The sequence below is a fragment of the Balearica regulorum genome, chromosome 5 (assembly GCF_011004875.1).
Source record: "Balearica regulorum gibbericeps isolate bBalReg1 chromosome 5, bBalReg1.pri, whole genome shotgun sequence".
Taxonomy (NCBI): domain Eukaryota; kingdom Metazoa; phylum Chordata; class Aves; order Gruiformes; family Gruidae; genus Balearica; species Balearica regulorum.
This window is the reverse complement of record NC_046188.1, coordinates 23307541-23326323: the sequence shown is the minus strand read 5'-3', so window position 1 is coordinate 23326323 and position 18783 is coordinate 23307541. Positions and strand designations below refer to the sequence as shown.

Here is an 18783-nt window from a genome sequence, read left to right as displayed (position 1 = left end):
TCTCCCATTCAAGGACACCTCTGGAAACACTCAAGTGATTCGTAGCCAATGTAAAGACCCACTCCTATTGTAACACTATAATGCTGCCAGATTATTTTTTTTTGGTCCATAATGGTAAACTAAGCTTTTACCTAAATAAGTGTTTTAAACTTTTGAAGAAAACTACTGATTGTCACCTCAAAACTACTATCTTAGTTTTTAAACAAATTTTATATTAGAAGAAAGAAAACAAAGAAAAAAATCTGTTGTTCTTAGAGGCAAGTTAAAAAGCAAAATCGGAAAACATAAATCCATATCATACATCTATATTTCACACAAAACAAAAAAAAAATCATTTATACAAAACAGGTCTTTACAAAAGTTTGGCACTGTTAGGCAAATGAATGCAGATGCTATGCAGTGCTTGGAAAAATAATTTATTTTGTTAACTTACAAAAAAGACAACGTTTCATGTTACACTTTAAATTATGAGTAAAGCTAGCAACTTTGATCCTGCAAAGGTACTATCTCCTGAGAAGCAATAAACACTTGTGACCTTGCTTTCAGGAACAGCTTGGAGTAAGTCCCAAGTCAGCAAAAAGTAATGACGTTTGATAATTTTATTACTGCCTCATTGGCTAACATTTGATATTCTCATTGCAGAAAGGAGGTACAAATGTTGACATTAAAATAATATATGAACTTTCCAGGTAGACCCTTAACCAAACTTAAACGTACCTGCAGACTCTGTGTCAAGCTATCAGTTTGCAGCAACATATTCATAGCACAATAGACAGCTTCCATATACTTCATACTGTAATCACTTGACATGATCTCAGCACTTAGTATTCTGATTGGTACTTATGCTTTACACACGAGATTTGATTCTGGCTTCATATTGGTATAAAACAGGCATAGCCATTCTGAAATTAAGGCAGCCACGCAACAATAAAATTGGTGTGCTGGTGTGACACGTCAGACCTCATGCCTGTAACTGAGTACCACAAACTTCACAGGCTGATGAGGACCTGGGCTTTTGAATAACCTGGTAACAAGCTTCTCCTTTTATACTTCTACAATGCTTTGTTCCTAAACTTGCCAGAGGTGTTCCGAAAATGCAAATTGGAGACTTAGTTTTATGTGCATCCATGCGATTCACAAAAAGTAATAGTCAAGTGGTAGCTTGGTGGGACTTGATAACCTTAAGGGTCTTTTCCAACCTAAACGATTCCATGATTCTATATTTTTTTAATTCATTACATAATTCTCAAGATACCTGAGTTGGTTCCTCCCTCCCTCCCCCAAAGACAGCAGATAATGGAAAAACTGGAATGCAAACACCTTGGGAAGCTATCTTGGAACAAAAATATCATAGGACAAAAAAAATATTGTTAGAGAATGTCTAACAAATAGTCAAAACTGGTTTTATTTTCTAAGTCTTTTGTTAAAAAAAAAGGCTATCAATAGTGCTGGTATTTAGATGTAAGATATAATTACCTTCTGCCTACACATGAAAATTTCCATTTTAGGTACTCAATGAATTACTAGATTTTGTCGAAAAACTGATGAGAAACAAAACATTTAGTGGTGAGTGTGAAGTACAATTGATACACCTTAACAGATGAATTATCTCTCCTTCAAGAAGGTTTCATTATTCTGAAAAAGCTGTAGTAGCCCACATTAGAGTGGAACAAGAGCTATAATATTTCCGAATTTTGCAAATTTCTTAAGCTTGTATTGATGCCATTTAGAAGTACAGCGGTTTTCATCATATAACTAAATTTGGTTTAATCTTCTTGAAAAATAAAAGTTCTTATACAAGAGCCCAAATGAACTCAAAATCCCATTTCTCAGATTTTGAAAAAAAAATTTAAATAGAAAAATGAGATAGTGCCAAATTATTCCATATGTTAACAGTTTGCTATGAAATTATTTTTAAAAGATCAGTATTTGTTGCTCATCAGACCAATACATGTTGTAGACTTGCAGACCTCCAAAAAGCAATGAAAAAGTAGGTTGAGAAAATATTTCTCCTCCCTTTTCTCAAACTCAGCACGAAATCATAACTCCACTGATACTAGAGACAAGGCCTCTGTTAGCTTTAGTGTAGTCAGGATTTCCAAGCACAAAGGATTAATTTTCTTTTTGACCAGTAAAGTTTTACAGCGTATGAACATGTCTATGCATGTCTATGTTTGTAAGAAAGATATGTAATTATGTGAACAGGACTACACGTGATGTCTACACAGCTATTAAAAGTTTGAACACACCTTTACATTTCAGAAATCAAGTTTGAAGGAAACTGCAATAGTTCAGGTTACTATAGCAGCTTCAACATGCTGCCTTCTCTGGTTCATTTTACAGGAATTAAAAGTAGCAGCATGTTTATATGTACACACAGAATCAAACTCCTAAGAAAGGATAAATAAAATGAAAATTTAACAAATAAAAGACAGATACACATTTTTTTCACACAGACATCCCTAATACCCTGCTGAGAGTTGAGCTTATATGGGAATGCGGTCAGGGAGCCTGTTATATTAAATCAGGAGCTGGGCTCCTTGCTTAACGACTGGCAAAGGTCTTTCAAGGACCTTATGTCAGGAAATAATTGCATGTTGAGGAATTTCATTCCACTATGCCTATCTCCATTACATTAACAGGTACAACAAGGTTTGGAGGTATTAAACCGACCTTTCTGACTTCACACCAGCACAGAGACATCCTGCATCTGTGTAATTCATTGAAATTCTGCAGATTCTTTAAGGTCACTTTACAGTGTACTGCAGTGGCAATAGTTGACTGGGAAGTGTGATGTAATATGTCCAGTGTCACATGTATAAGACGCCTGGGCAATCTTAGTTTTAGAATTTTCCAACCTAAATGCTAGATCACAAGACTTTGTTCCAGTTTTAGAATACTAAATGTAAAAAACAATGTATTTTATTCAAATTAAATGAAAACAAAAGATCTGGAGGAAAATGACTCATGCATCAACTAACTTAATTAAGTAGGAGTGCTTGTAATGAGGTATCAGAATTAGCTGCTTTTTCAGTTATCCCCAAATTAAATAGAAACTGGCAGCATAAAATGACAAAACATGTTCCAGAACTCAGAAGTGACGTATTTTTTTCTTACACTCTCCAAGGAAAAAAAAAATAAAAAAAATCAGCATTTGCTAATAAGCACATATAGAAATTTCAGCCTTCAAAAAGTGATTCACCTTCAAAACCACAGCAATACCCTGAATGGACACTCTTATCTACAGCCTAAATATTTGTCTAATTGTCACTTTCTTCTGGTAATGTAATACCAAGGTTGAAATTTGAACATCTGATCTATTTGTTAAAATACATTGTACCAGCCAGCACTCCATACATACCACATCAGCTATCTCCAATGGAGTTATTTCAAGTCTGATATTCAGTGCACAGTGCACGTAACAGAATTTCCCAAAGTATGGAACATAATTAAGTCTAAATCAAAGCGAGCAAGTGCCTCACAATAAGAGATGACATGAAGTGGGATTGATGTCTGTTGATTAATACATTCAGGAGCTTCAAAGATAGTCTATAAAAGGCTGTCACTCTAGTGAAGTTTAAGAAATTACTCACATTCTGGAACAATGAAGTGTTTCTTGACGTTGACACTTGATTTTTCCATTTTCACAGAGATTTTTTATCTACCAAAGAAGAATAAGTTGTCCCACTTTTTTTTAAACTTTGTTGATTAGTCTTTTCTTAATTTACAGAGCTCCAGTCAATCAATGGACAACATACTAACAGATTCACATTCCATGGCTAGTGAGCCTCACCGCTGATGTAGCTCACAATGACTAAAGTTTCTGCATTTTCTAGCTTTATGACTGCACTGGAAACCTCTCCAGTGAAGACAAAACAAACAACTCCATGGTTTCTGATGGACTTATTGACATTCTGTTAGTAAAAACATAAAACAAAAATTCTGCCAGCTACATGATGTCTTCATGGTTGCAGCTGTTTGGATGAAATTGTGTTGTCAGTGCTGCACTCGGCAGTGAAAGCCTCATTAAAAATGGTGCACTCATTGAGATCCATACACAAAATAGTTTATGCCACAGATGTAAACTGTTCTCTTGGCCAGCAGTAAAACACAGCTCATCTTCATCGTTTTCAACAAAACTGGGTCACTGGTGGTTTTCTGTGAAGAGCCTAATGCCAGAACATAAATTGGGCTGGCTTCCCAGTTCAATGTTGTTTAACAATTGAGTAATACAGAAATCCACATTTGCAGAATCATAGTGTGATCATCTTTAGCAAATTTTGGTATCACTTCTCAGAAATATTTCAGATGTCAGAAACTGTTTCTATTGAGGGCAATTTGATATTGACACACTGAAGAAGTTTGTAATATGAGTTTCTTCAGGTTCTAGACTAAGCACTTAGGCAGATCTAAATTAGTTGTAGCCTCCTTTTCTGCCTGGACCAGTAATATTTCAGGGTTATCACAGCAAAGTCTATCCTTTACTATTTTCCTCTACAAACTGATAGGAGAATGAATGGTAGCATTTAGAAAATAGTAGTTTGCTTACTACAAACGTAGTAAGACACATTTACTTTTGCCTGTGGGATAATCTTTAAAATTAGGCAGCATGCGATCTGATGTTAGTCAGTTTACCAAGTAGGTTTTATTTTAGTAAACAAATAAGAATGGCAGAATTCATATGCAAAGAGATTATGTCATACAAAACAACTGCCTTCAAAATTAATGTCATTCCCTGGGCATATCAACTACCAAAATTATTAATGCGAGGTAAGTGAGGAAATGATGGTATGTCTCCTGACATACTAGTGCACTGTAGATGGCAGATGAGAAAAGCAGTCTAAGATCAAAACAACTCTGGTCTGAAGACAGATGAAAATAACAGACAACTCAGGAACAATTGCTGCACTTATTCAAGCAAAGCACCTATTAAGGAGCCATGGCCCTAAATAAAGACAGCAAAATTATCCTAAAAGAGATATCGTTATGCAGTTCTTGTATGTAAATGTAATACTTTAACGAAAACTTGTTAACAATTGGGTTCCAAAAATATTTAGTTCAAAGTTACACCAAGTACATACCTAAATAAAAGTACTAGAAATTTTTGAAATATCATCACTGCATATTTTTCTCAAAGCTCATGACATTGCAGATTTTGCCACTATTAAGGCAAGAGAAAACAAAACCTCATTCTTACAGCCTGAGAAATGGCAGATGTGCAACTTTAGCTTTATAAACATGAGAGCTATTGTTGTTAGCACAAATGATAAATGCTGGATGTTGCTGTATTTTAACCACAGCAATCTTTTTCATTTTTGTTGTCAACATTCCCAGAGGCATTAGCTTACAGATTTTTGAAAGACTGAGGTTAGATTCTGCTTTGCTCTTCTTCTGTATACAGCACTAAAATGTTCTTGGGATTTAAAATCTAAATTAGTTCTTTACATAGAAAAGCAAACCAGTTCATACTCACAACAGCCTCGACATGCTTACTGTAAAGAGTTGAGTTGTGCTAGAATAGAAAGTATTTTAGTATGTAAAAAAAATAATTTATCCAAGATGGAATGTTATTTAAGGATCCCTTTTATTTAGATGTAAATACTAGCTCAAAAGCAGTTTTTAAATTAAGGCAACAAGAATAAAAGTGTTCTGAAATTTTAATTTAATCATGAGCTGCTTTCCATTCCTTCCACTACTAGATTTCCTCTACATCTGCTTCTAAGCTCTACAATTAGATCAAAACCACAGGAATTTGTGTGATGTCCTCCTGCACATCCATTTTTGACAAGGCTGCATCTCTAGATATTGGCCTGCAGCTGACATTAATTTCAGTATCAGTTATTTCTGTGAGGTGAAGACAGGGCTTAAAGAGAGATAAATAAATTACTAACACACTTCAAACATGAAGAGTTTAACAGAGCCGTGGTAAAATTTGACTACAACAAACAGTCCCACGTAGATTTATGAATAAATTCTGCATGTTGTAGATATGAGAATGTATTCAGGTTTCATACTACTCATTTTTAGCCATAAAAAATGGTATCAGTGTTACAAAAATAAACACTTGCTTACTTTCAGGGTAATATCAGCATTTTCAATTCATGAAAAATTCATTCAGTGCTACACAGTGCAGAGACTGTGCCTTGTAAATCAGAGATGAACTGATGTGCAGATTCCTTAGCTCAAAACTGGATTTTAGAATAGTATTTTCTTTGTTCATAGAATCATAGAATCACAGAATGGTTTGGGTTGGAAGGGACCTTAAAGATCATCTAGTTCCAACCCCTCTGCCATAGGCCGGGACACCCTCCACTAGACCATGTTGCCCAAAGCCTCATCCAACCTGGCCTTGAACACTTCCAGGGAGGGGGCATCCACAACTTCTCTGGGCAACCTGTTCCAGTGCCTCACCACCCTCACAGTGAAGAATTTCTTCCTAATATGTAATTTAAACCTACCTTCCTTCAGTTTAAAGCCACTACCCTTGTCCTATCACTCCGTGCCCTTGTAAACAGTCCCTCTCCAGCTTTCTTGTAGGCCCCTTTAGGTACTGGAGGGCTGCTATAAGGAATTTTAATATATCTTCTTTATTTACTTTGATGGCATAGCTAGTAAAAATGTGGCTGAGGTTTGAATATCCAAGGAGTACTTTCACCATCACCAAAGACTGGCTTCCATCAAAAATTTGAGAAGTAAATGCAAGAAAATTGCTTTGATTTACACTGTTCAATTTTATTTTTTGTCCTGGACTGAGTTTTATTTTTATTTTGATGTTTCTTCTTATGATGACATAATTACATAATAAAAATGATTTATTTTGAATATTTAGTAAATACCATCTCAAAAGTAATTAAAAATAAGTACTCTTAAGTCTGCTGTAAAAAATTAGGGAACTGAAGGGCATAAAATTTAAAGGTTATTCAAGTGACAATCATTTGATGCTGAAATAAAGGGCCAGTGCTTTCTGAAAGCACAATATTGAACCACTGTATTTCAGGACAGCATTAAAAAAAGAGGATGCCTGATTTTAGCTTCTTAAATCTGTATGTACTTAGTACATACATACAAAGTTGCCTGATTTACCAAATGCTGGACAGAACAAAGAAACAAACCATCATTTTTAAGTGTGATATCACATTTTTTGATTATTGAAAACTACTGCTTTGGGCAAGAATTGAGGAACAGGTCATTAAAGCGTTAAGCTATACAAAACAATCTGATTACCAGAAGGGACAGCAATTTTTAAGATCTGAAATATACAAAATGTTTTATTAAAAATTATCTGGTTTTCTACTTTAAAACCTGAAACTGGTCAGAAGAATATTATTTCAGGCCAATATGGAAAAAATATTATTTCTTAAACCACAAAGGGACAGTTTCACATAATGTCATGAACGGAACTTTAGCCTTCAGTAAAAAGGAAACAGAATTCACTTTGTAATATGAACCTCTATCAAAGGTGGAAAAGAGACAAATATTACATGCTATCTGGACTGCCGTGCCAAGAGGGTAAATTTAAGAAAGAATTTCCTGGCTTTGGAGTCCATAAGTCTACTCATTAAAGATCTCTCTTTTTTTGTGTGGTTTGACTTCTTCCCTTCTGTTCCCCAGCCCTTTTAGAAGATTTTAAAAATGATACAAAACTCTGAAACCCAGTCACATGGCCAAAGGCAAATATACTAAGCACTGAGCATATTTCAAGTCTTAAGGCCAAAATTATTCACCTAGTAGTCATTTCTGTCCTGCAATGTACAAAAATCGATTCAACACTTGATGTAATAATGAGGGAGTTCAGACTGCTTATCCGTAGTTTTCTAACACTACAAAGCAGTAGTGATACTATGTTAAGGAAACACACTTCAGATTTTTCAGTCACAAGTGAGGAAAAAAATGTATGAATACATAAAATGGTAAGAGCAATCAATATCCAGATTTTTACAAATTCCTTAGGAGAAAGAGAGGACATTATTTTTCTGTGTATTACTTCTCAGCTGAGACTCTTAAAGCACCATTCAGTTACTAACAGGTGCTTTACCTCAAAAATCATTTCAACTTAAGTGGGTTGGGCATACATTTATCCATCAGCAATCCATGCATCAGACCTCATTACCACATGAGGTGTTTTGAGAGCATGATTTACTATTTTATAATATATTTTAAAATGAACTTTCTATATTTTTAGCCATAATTTGTAGGTACCATAAAGTCTGCAGGCTGGTGACATTTTATTTTGCAATTTTTTAAATGTTTCACCAGACAAAACAGCTAAAATATTTTAAACACCGTATTTCCAGCTGTGCTCTGATCTAATTAAAAAAATAAATTACCAATGTTGGATACTCTTAAAGTTTAGTTTATGGTAACTGTGGCTTGAGCTAAACATTGCTTCATGACATCCACACTCTTTGTAGACCATGACACAAACAGGTTTCTATTTGCCATGCCTTCTCCAGAGTAGAAGTTTATTTGTTTATGTTTTTGTCTTGGCCTCATCATTGCTGTTGAGATCAGAAGAGATGGATGTGCCTGTTTTGCTTTCTTGACCTTCTGAATGAGCAGATGGGCCAGAAGTCTGCAAAAAGCCAATGCCAGCACTACAATACACATACAAAAGGTAAAGAAAATAAATATGAAGGAAGCCTACAGAACAAAATGGTTTCAGTGATGTTCATGTTGCTACAGTGCTCTGATAGATGTGGCAAATTTTTTAAGGCACATTAGTAGCGATTCAACCAGAAGCACTAGAGAAGGGAATAAAACTAGGACCATCAGAAACACTTGCAGAAAATTCTGCTGTGATGTGCTTTTTGGGACCACAGTAATGCAGATTTGTATCCAATTTGTTTAGAACAGAGCTATCCAAACAAATACAACTGTGCAATACCATAACATTTTAAAAATCAATATGACACATTTCTTCTAATAAAGAACACAACAGAATAAATAAATAAATGATCATTAAACCCTGCTATTAAAATTTTCACATCTACACAGCAGTGCCCTTCAATATGCTTAATACAGATGGGTGAGATTCAGGAGCTGCTAAATGCTTTACCATAGATCATCTGATAAAACTGTTCTGGTCAGAAGAATAATTCTAAACAGCCTATAGCAGATATATGCTGAACCTGAAATCATGATCCGTATTTCCACTAATTTTGAGGAAATTTGAATTTGTTTAATATTTATCCCTTCTTTTTTTAATGATTGTTGCAAACTGAAGAACCTAAAAATCACAAATGTGTCTGTACAACACTGTATATTGACTCTCATAATAAATATTAGGACAAAGGTAATTTCTGAATATTTTTTCATTATTAATAATGTTATAAAAAAAACAAATGCCAGAACAATTCCTGTACAGGGGTAAATAAGCTCATAGCAAAGATTAATGTCACATGTCTTTCATTTCATAATATTCCAGGAATACAACAAATTTAGTTTAGGAGGACTGCAGAAACAAACACAAGACAATAGCATAATCCCAGAAAACCTTTGGCGTACAAGTTACATAAATTATCACAAGAGTTCCTTAGATTCACTCTTGGTGCTCTGTTTGGCAACAGCGGAATCATTAAGGGTGGATCGCTCCTATAGCAGATGGAATTACTAAATTCAAAATCAAAAAAGACTGGAAGGGAATTTACCACAGAGAAAGCTGGTGTGTTTTTGTAAAATGTTCTACTGCTTCCCTCTTTCTGCTTGCAGCTTCATTTCACTGACAGCAACATTAATGGAATCTTCCTTGGTAGCTCTTGTATCAAAAGGAACCATTCTTTTCGTAAGTGCTAGAAATAAGTCAGACAAAAAAATCAATTACACTTCTTCAGAGAAACACATACATTTTGCTGATTGATCATCAATGTTTATATGAAACATACATTTCATTATACAATATTATAATTTACACAGCAAGTAATATGGTATTAATAAATATTCCCTATTCATAATGCTATGAATAGAGAAACTGACTTATTTTTCTAGAGAAACAGATTTTAATACTATATATTACAGGCTTGGCTAAGAGCTTTCTTATACAGAATAAATGTAAGCTGCATTTTAAAAAAATATGATAATTCCATTAACATTTCTTTTCCATTTAATTTTCCAGCATTTTTATTTAAATAAGACAAAAGAAACGACTCAGAAAATTCCTGAAGGAGTATCTTTAACAATAGCATGGACTAAAGTCAAAAAGTGACACTGAACAGGTGTACATAGGATGCCATACTGTGTATATACCTTCACAACAGGGTGCATATATAATGCTTATTCCTAAATACATTATATTGCATCAAAATCTAGACAGTATGAATTGACAGAACATCTTACAATAAAGTGCCGGAAGAAAAAATTCCAAGTACCCAAACCTCTAGCAATTATTAAACAAAAGGCAGAAATTTAGGGGAAGAAAGTGGATATCAACTTATACAACATACCCTTCTTCTAACGGCCCTCCTTATATCATAAGAAAAGTGGTCCTTCCTGATTGTTTGTAATAAATACCCAGAGTGCAATTTTTCAACACTCCAGTATAATTGTAACAGTATATAGCCAAAAGTTATTTAATAGGGAGCAAGTCTTCACAGTTTGATTAGGAGGAGTGTGATGTTTTCACTTTCAGATGAACGAAATCACTGTGTTTGGGACATTAGTAAAACAGTGAGTTATAATTTTACAGCATAAAGTTTTCAGTATTTGTCCAGAACTATGCTACTGGATGCTCTTTCAATGGTACCTCCTGTGGGCAGTATTCAAAGTAAAATGAAACATCATAACATTGCTAAACTAAACCACTTGCATTTTTCAAAGTGATGATGTCAAGTTTCCAATCATTCCAGGTTCTTATCTTTGAGCAGCCTTAGAAGCTTTAGTTCTAGAATGGTGTCCCACAGCATCATGATGTTACAATGTCTTTTCACTTCTAATTAAGTTACTTATTTATAAATGTCAATAAAAATTGTACTAAGAACTTATGAAAAAGTATACATAGAGGGATAAAGACAGACATTGGCATACATTGCAGGAGATAATTGTTATGATGATAAAATCACCATTCAGGACAACTTGGTTTTATTAAACCGTATCATTCGTACTATATAGCATGTTGACACAAGAGTGTTGTGTACCACCAGAGCCAAAGAGTCAGAGAAGATTGTGATCCCAGCTACAGAAGTTGGGAAAACTGGTGGCTATTTTTTTCTCCATAAAGTCACAGCTTATGAAGCTGTGGAATATAAATTCCCCAAAACAATAGAAAGCCTGAAAGCCATATGGTGTCTGGGAAACCATCCAGGGTAAAACCTTGAAGTGATGAACTGTACAAAGAGAAAGGCAGGGCCCAATTCACAAAGCTAATGCAAAGCATGTGTAACTGTAGGGACCTGTGTAATACAAAATTTGAGAAAAATACAGTGGCCATGGAAAACAATTTCTGAAGGATTATTCTTTAGATAACAACTAGTAGTGACTTTTTTAGACCAACTGTTTTGGTCTGATAATAATACAGACTGTAAACCATGTCTAATGAATGCTTCCTTGTATAAATTATTTTCTCAGTTAAACTTCTTCCTTTCTAAGGAAATGGTTATAGAAATAAAAGCTCATTACCACAGCATCTTTAAAATAGTTTGTTATGGAAAAGCTGTTATAATTGTAGAAATTATACCAGAAACATGAAGACCAGACATAAAACAGAATGTTAATGTTAATTACTTTTCCTTTTAACTATCTGCTGCATTGGCATTTTTTTACTAAATATATCTATCTATCTATATATATATATGGAAGCAGATTGTTGTTCCCTTTTTTTGTCATGCTTTTTGTGCCTCTGTTTTCAACCAATTTTAAATAGCAGGATCTCCCTTGCAGATAAATTAAATTACATCAAACATGTCTGGTCTCCTCCCTGGTGCTCTCTACAGGTCACGAGAGACCTACACTGGAAAGGGAGCTTCTAGTACTACTTATTGACTCTATAATCTGTAAGGTTTCATGGATTTCAGAGAGATGGATTGTGAAACATTAAATGAGAAAGACTTGCAAACTGCTTCAAAAGGTAAATGAAAAAAACCCAGTCCATTCTATTTCTGAAGAAATAAGGAGATAAATTAATCACAGAAAATATGTGATGACATTTATAGTTAGATTTATTAAAAGCTACAGGAGGTTTGGAAGCAAAAGACCTCAAATTATACTTCGCTGTCAAAGTTTCAAATTATAACTAATTAATATCATTACTGAAATTAAAAGTTCATGGTGTTTATGTGACTAACATAACTAACATAACTCCTTAATGTTAATACTCCTGCAAAATTTTCACTGTACTATAGCAACGGCTTCAAAATACACATTGGACTGCTGGAGATCAGGTTCAACATAAAGATAAAACATTCAGTCACTAACCAAAGTCTATGGAGTAATTAAAATACCTTAGTGCCATAAACTACCACAGACATCCACAAAAGTCTGCGAAAGATGTGATGTGACCTATGGGAAACCTTTGCGTTTCTGGAATGACAGCTAGAAACATACTCTAGGACATCTGAAATGACATCAGGCATCTTCAACAGGTACCTGATTTGCTCTCATACTTACTAAGCATAAGGAACATACAATAGCGCTAATTATTAGGAGAAAAGAACCAGCAAAGTGAGAAATTAAGAACTCCACCTTCATTGTATCAGAGTCAAATACAATCAGGGATAGGAAAAATATTCTATGCCTACTTCTCTGTTTTAGCCTCAGAAAATTTGACTAATGGATTTTTATAGAATACATCTAAAAAACTAAAACTCTAAAGATTTTTGTATCCAGTTCCTTGCCCTTATGAACAAATAGGAAAAAGTGAAACACATTTGCTGTTTTCTTACTTTTTTGCTTTAAAAAAACAAAAGGTATAATTTTTAAAAATAGCTGTTTACCATCTGGGCAAAAGAACAAAACTAAAAACACTCTCAGCAACATTCTGGGACTTGGAAAATATGAAATACAAAGATCAGCTTAATTTATGATGTGGAAAATACGTTTCTAAAAGTTTTAAGCAAGAAAATAAAAAAAGTCCCTCAGCCATGCCTGAACATGGTTTCAAAAGGATCCTTCCTCAACTGCTGAAGACTTTGCAAATATTTCATAATGATTAACATTGAATCACTACTGTCATTTATTCATCATTTATTTTTTTTACCCCCAGAAAGCTTAGTGCTGGTAAAAAACAGCTCAATCAGAGAATAAATTCCCAGAACTGGTTCATCAGACTGGTATTCAGATCACATAGGTCCTATTTGACAACTGCCTAAAATTGATTAAAAAGTCCTAAAGTAACAAAGTCCTAGCAACTTCCATTCAGATTAAGCAATTTATAGATATTGTAATATTTTAGGAACATTTATGCTGCATCTTTAAATTTCAGCAAGTTTTTGCAGTGGAATCACAGAGTTGTTGAGATTGGAAGGGACTGCTGGAGGTCATCTAGTCCAACCTGCCTGCAAATTATGAGTCATTTCTTTTCTGCACCCCAACCAGGTCGAGCTTGACTTTGACAGGAATGAGTTTAGGGAAAATGGAAAACCAACTCTGAGTCGAGGGGATAGAGTGTACCCTCAGCAAATTCGCTGATGACACTAAGCTGGGAGGAGTGGCCGACACACCGAAAGGCTACGCTGCCTTTCAGCGAGACCTGGACAGACAAGAGAGCTGGGCAGAGAGGAACCATATGAAATTCAGTAAGGGCAAGTGTAGGGTCCTGCACCTAAGGAGGAACAACCCCAAGCACCAGTACAAGTGAGGGGCTGACCTGCTGGGAAGCAGCACTGCAGAGAAGGACCTGGGAGTCCTGCTGGACAACAAGCTGTCCATGAGCCAGCAGTGTGCCCTCGTGGCCAAGAAGGCCATTGGTATCCTGGGGTGCATTAAGAGCGTGGCCAGTGGGTTGAGGGAGGTTATCCTCCCCATCTACTCTGCCCTGGTGAGGCCACATCTGGAGTATTGTGTCCAGTTCTGGGCTCCCCAGTTCAAGAAAGACAGGGAACCACTGGAGAGAGTCCAGTGGAGGGCTACAAAGATGATTAAGGGACTTGAGCATCTCTCATATGAGGAAAGGCTGAGAGAGCTGGGCCTGTTTAGCCTGGAGAAGAGAAGACTGAGGGGGGATCTTATCAATGCTTATAGATATCTAAAGAGTGGATGTCTAGAGGATGGGGCCAGACTCTTCTCTGTGGTGCCCAGTGACAGGACAAGGGGCAATGGGCACAAACTGGGACACAGGAAGTTCCATCTCAACATAAGGAAAAACTTCTTCACCTTGAGGGTGACCGAGCACTGGAACAGGCTGCCCAGAGAGGCTGTGGAGTCTCCTTCTCTGGAGATATTCAGAACCTGCCTGGATGCAATCCTGTGCAACCTGCTCTAGGTGATCCTGCTTTAGCAGGGGGGTTGGACTAGATGATCTCCAGAGGTCCCTTCCAAACCTTACCAATCTGTGAATCTGTGAAACTGTCCTAAAGTACAGATGAAATGGAAGCATTTGCTTATAGTTTGTTCCCACTATTGTTATTCATTATGATCTGCAAAAAGATATTAATCACAACCCACATATTCTGAAAGGAAAAGAAACCAATTATCTTTAACCTCATCAGATCAACTCAGGACTTACTGGTGAGCAGTAATGTACTGCAGCACTCATTCTAAAATGCAAAGGTTTGAAAGTGCAATGAAGCCTGAAATAGGACTTTCCATTACAGAGAATGCAACTTACTGAATAGGTTCCCAGTACACAAACTGGCTATATTGAAAAGAAATGGAAGGTGATGTCCTTCTGAAGAAAAGTATTCTGATATCCATGTGCTGATATGTGCAAAAAACCCCTTAAAAATCTTTTTTTTTTTTTAAAGTTAGTTTTGCCTCACATACAAAGGTGTATCTGTAGCAGATAAAGATCTAATATGTCTCATCTTTTACTGGGCAGTTACTAGTTGTATCAGAGATCCTGTGACCTTTCATGACCACAAGTTGTATACACAATAGAGGATAGAAAGAATAGTTAAAAACAACTGTTGGGTTTGCATGGCAAGGTTTTGGTAGCCAGGGGAGGGGGCTACAGGGGTGGCTTCTGTGAGAAGCTGCTAGAAGCTTCCCCTGTGTCTGACAGAGCCAATGCCAGCTGGCTCCAAGATGGACCCGCCGCTGGCCAAGGCCGAGTCAAATCAGTGCCTCTGTGATAACATATTTAAGAAGGGAAAAAAACAGTTAGGGAGGGAGCTTTTGCAGCCGGAGAGAGGACTGAGAAGATGTCAGAAACTCTGCAGACACCAAGGTCAGTGCAGAAGGAGGGGGAGGAGGTGCTCCAGGTGCTGGAGCAAAGATCCCCCTGCAGCCCGTGGTGAAGACCATGGTGAAGCAGGCTGTCCCCCTGCAGTCCATGGAGGGAGGATGAGGGGTTGTAGAGATTCCACGTGCAGCCTGTGGAGGACCCCACGCCGGAGCAGGTGGAGACACCTGAAGGAGGCTGTGGCCCATGGGAAGCCCGCGCTGGAGCAAGTTCCTGGCTGGACCTGTGGACCCGTGGAGAGAGGAGCCCACACCAGAGCAGGTTTGCTGGCAGGACTTGTGACCCCGTGGGGGACCCACGCTGGAGCAGTTTGCTCCGGAAGGTCTGCACCCCGTGGGAGAGACCCACGCTGGAGCAGTTCGTGAAGGACTGTCTCCCGTGGGAGGGACTCCATGCTGGAGCAGGGGAACGATGAGAGGAGTCCTCCCCCTGAGGACAAAGAAGCGGCAGAAACAACGTGTGATGAACTGACCGTAACCCCCATTCCCCATCCCCCTGTGCCGCTGAGGGGGGCGGAGGTTGAAGCCGGGAGTGAAGTTGAGCCCGGGAAGATGGGAGGGGTGGGGGGAGGTGTTTTAAGATTTGATTTTATTTCTCATTCCTCTACTCTGTTTTGCTTAGTAATAAATTAGATGAATTCCCTCTCTAAGTTCGGTCTGTTTTGCTCGTGACGATAATTAGTGATTATCCTATCCCTGTCTTTATCTCGACCCACAAGCTTTTCGTTATACCTTTTCTCCCCTGTCTATTGAATGAGGGGAGTGACAGAGCGGCTCTGGTGGGCACCTGGCCCCCAGGCAGGGTCAACCCACCACAACAACTATTGAAGTAGAAGCAGAATTACTGAATTCAAACTGCTACACAAGCATGAGACTAACTGGTACAAATGAAAGATCTGGGAAAGAATCCTTCGCTGAGGATGTATCTCTGGTCCCTGAAAAGATACTCAGCTTACACAGGTATGATTCTTCATGCAGAGATTCAGAATCCAAGTGAAGCCCTTTTTTTTGGCATAGGTTTTTTATGTCCCAGATAAAAAACCAACCAACCAACCAACTATCAGCAGGATGTAATGAATTACTTCCTAGACAAAGGCATCCATCCAGTACCTAAAGCTAAAACACAGGAGGACTCTTAAGATGGTTCTAGCATTATTTTGTCAAAAAGTAGAGTGTCTTACTCTCCCAAGTGAAACAGGTTTAGAAGAGGAAAACGCATTACTTACAGAGGGGTTTTTTTTGTGGAACAATACTTACAACCTGAATCTGAGAGCAGTGAGCTGGACAAAAAGCTGTTTTGAGTTCGCCAACTAGAAGAGGGAGCAGCCACTTCTATATCAGAAATTTCAGCATCCGTTTTCACATCCTATGGCAGCCAAATAAAAGTAATTTTTTTCTGTTAATATCTACCAGCTGTAAATTTTAACAAAAACCATACAGAAGCACATATACAGGTATATGCTGTGATTTCACACAATCTGGAAAATACTGATTTAAATTCTCAGAATGCTCAGTATTGCAGTTAGTTTCAAATTAATTGGCTTATGAATTTCATGCCCATTTCATCACTACAAAATCTCTGCAAAAAACTGCTTTGCCTTGAGAAAAGCATTGGGAGCATTGCAAGATTTTGTCACTACAATAAGTTGTAAAAATGCTCTTTCCTGTTTACATCACATCCGTAGTTCAGGCCAAAGCATAGTGGCAGGGCAGACATTGGTGAATGAGGAATTCCTCATCAATGAATGTTCCACATTAATTCATGGAAGTTCCACAAGTAGTAATAAAAATTAAATCCATTTTCCCTGCCACTTAGGAAACTCAGACTTCATTGATTTCTCATATCAAATTATCTGAAGTTGCTTTTCCCTTTTTCTGTTAAACCATTAAATAAAGTTTGAGTACAATGTTACGGTTTATGGCTAGACCCATACAGCATAACTTTTTGGTGAGTGAAGTCATTTGGTCTATAAGCTAAAAAAAGGAGATCATTTTAAAAAAGGCCATTTAAACAAAAATCTCCATAAATCTTTATTAGCACTGCAGCAAGTAGTCTCCAGTTGCAATACCTTCCAAAATAAGATTAAAAGCTTGGCTTGGTACCCAAATTACTCAGTTTCTTGAAATGAGACGAGATAATAATGTACGAATGCATCAGTTCATAAAATGCTCAATTTTGCTACTGAATTCTTATCATAAACAACCTCAGGGAATTTTGTTAAAACATCTTGCAATTTATCATTCATGCTGATACAAAGATTTGAAAACTAAACAGAAAACAAAATAAGATTCAACATTAATTTAGAGATACAATGAGCTTTTGTCCCATCACTGAAGAAGGATTTACTCCTATTAAGACTAATGGGAATTATATGTATTAATCCCCTTATGTGCTGATGAGAGACTTAATACCTAAAGTGTACATAGCACAATAACAACTTTTAAAGAATAAAAATGTTTTTGTCTTTTCATTCTGCTTCCAGAAGTGCTATCTTTGAACAGAGCTTTTAAATAAGCAAGGTGCTTCTACCAGCATCTGCAATACAAAATGGCTTTCTCTTTACAGAAGTTTTAACTTACAGAATGTGCCTTTTCTCATGCGCTTCGTTTACAATTACATCTGTATGCTGTGTTTGACTAGACGGTCAATTGTTCGGGGCAGGGAAGCTGTCCTAAAATGTTTGCATAATAACATTTATCTTTAGTTTTCCTCTAGCTTTCTCTTTTGGTTTTGCTTTAGTTGGGATTCTCCATTATTTATATTATTTTTATATGTTATATTTACCTTTTTTTTCCCCCGATTTCTTCTTTATCCACTATCACTCAGCCCTTTATTAGCTGAAAAATCACAACTGTTGTACTTGATGGTATTCTGCCAGCCTCTGGCCTCCTTTATTACTGGAAATCTTACATTTTAACGCATACAAATAGCAATTATGATTTTCCTGGGCTTCTAAGCAACGTGTTTTACAGCCATCTGATAAGACTACAGAGGAGTGGGAAGATTGAGTGGGGACAAATGAAACCATAAGAAAGGAAGAAAAATAACTGCTTTTAGGGGAACATTCAACTTGGGTTTCATTTTTGCTCAAAATGAAAAGAGGACACGGGATTAGATAATGCCTGTCTGAGATTAATGTTGGCAAGCAAGCTGAAAGAAGTATATTACAAGAAAAGCTAGAAAAAAGATCGTAACAGAGGAGAAAGATTAATTCCACAAGTAATTTTATCTAAAATGGTCAATGTAAAAATTTTACAAGAACTGCTTTTTTTAAAACATGCATTTTCTTATCACCTACCAAATATCTGCCTACTTTGTACAGAAGCAGCATTATGTTATGTACAGAGTGTGAATCAAAACTATCAGAAAGAATGAACTTTGATGTCCTCAAGCCTATGTTCTTCTACCAATCAATTTTAAAGACTCCCAATTGACAAAGAGTAAAATAAAAAAAA

The 18783-nt window shown here is 36.6% G+C and overlaps 1 protein-coding gene across 7 annotated transcripts in view; it reads right to left on the bottom strand.

Annotated features, from left to right (window-relative positions):
* Nucleotides 1-6341: 6341 nt before the first annotated feature.
* CEP128 (centrosomal protein 128) overlaps nucleotides 6342-18783 on the bottom strand; it is a 133904-nt gene continuing 121462 nt past the window's right edge. For 6 of the 7 annotated variants that reach the window (XM_075753783.1, XM_075753782.1, XM_075753781.1 and 3 more), the window contains 2 exons: nucleotides 16585-16693; nucleotides 6342-9788 (listed from right to left, as the gene is read on the bottom strand). In XM_075753783.1, coding sequence (XP_075609898.1) covers nucleotides 9682-9788; nucleotides 16585-16693 — 216 coding nt within the window. In that variant the 3' untranslated portion in view covers nucleotides 6342-9681. The remainder of the gene's footprint in view (nucleotides 9789-16584; nucleotides 16694-18783) is intronic. The other variant, XM_075753780.1, reaches the window with a different exon arrangement.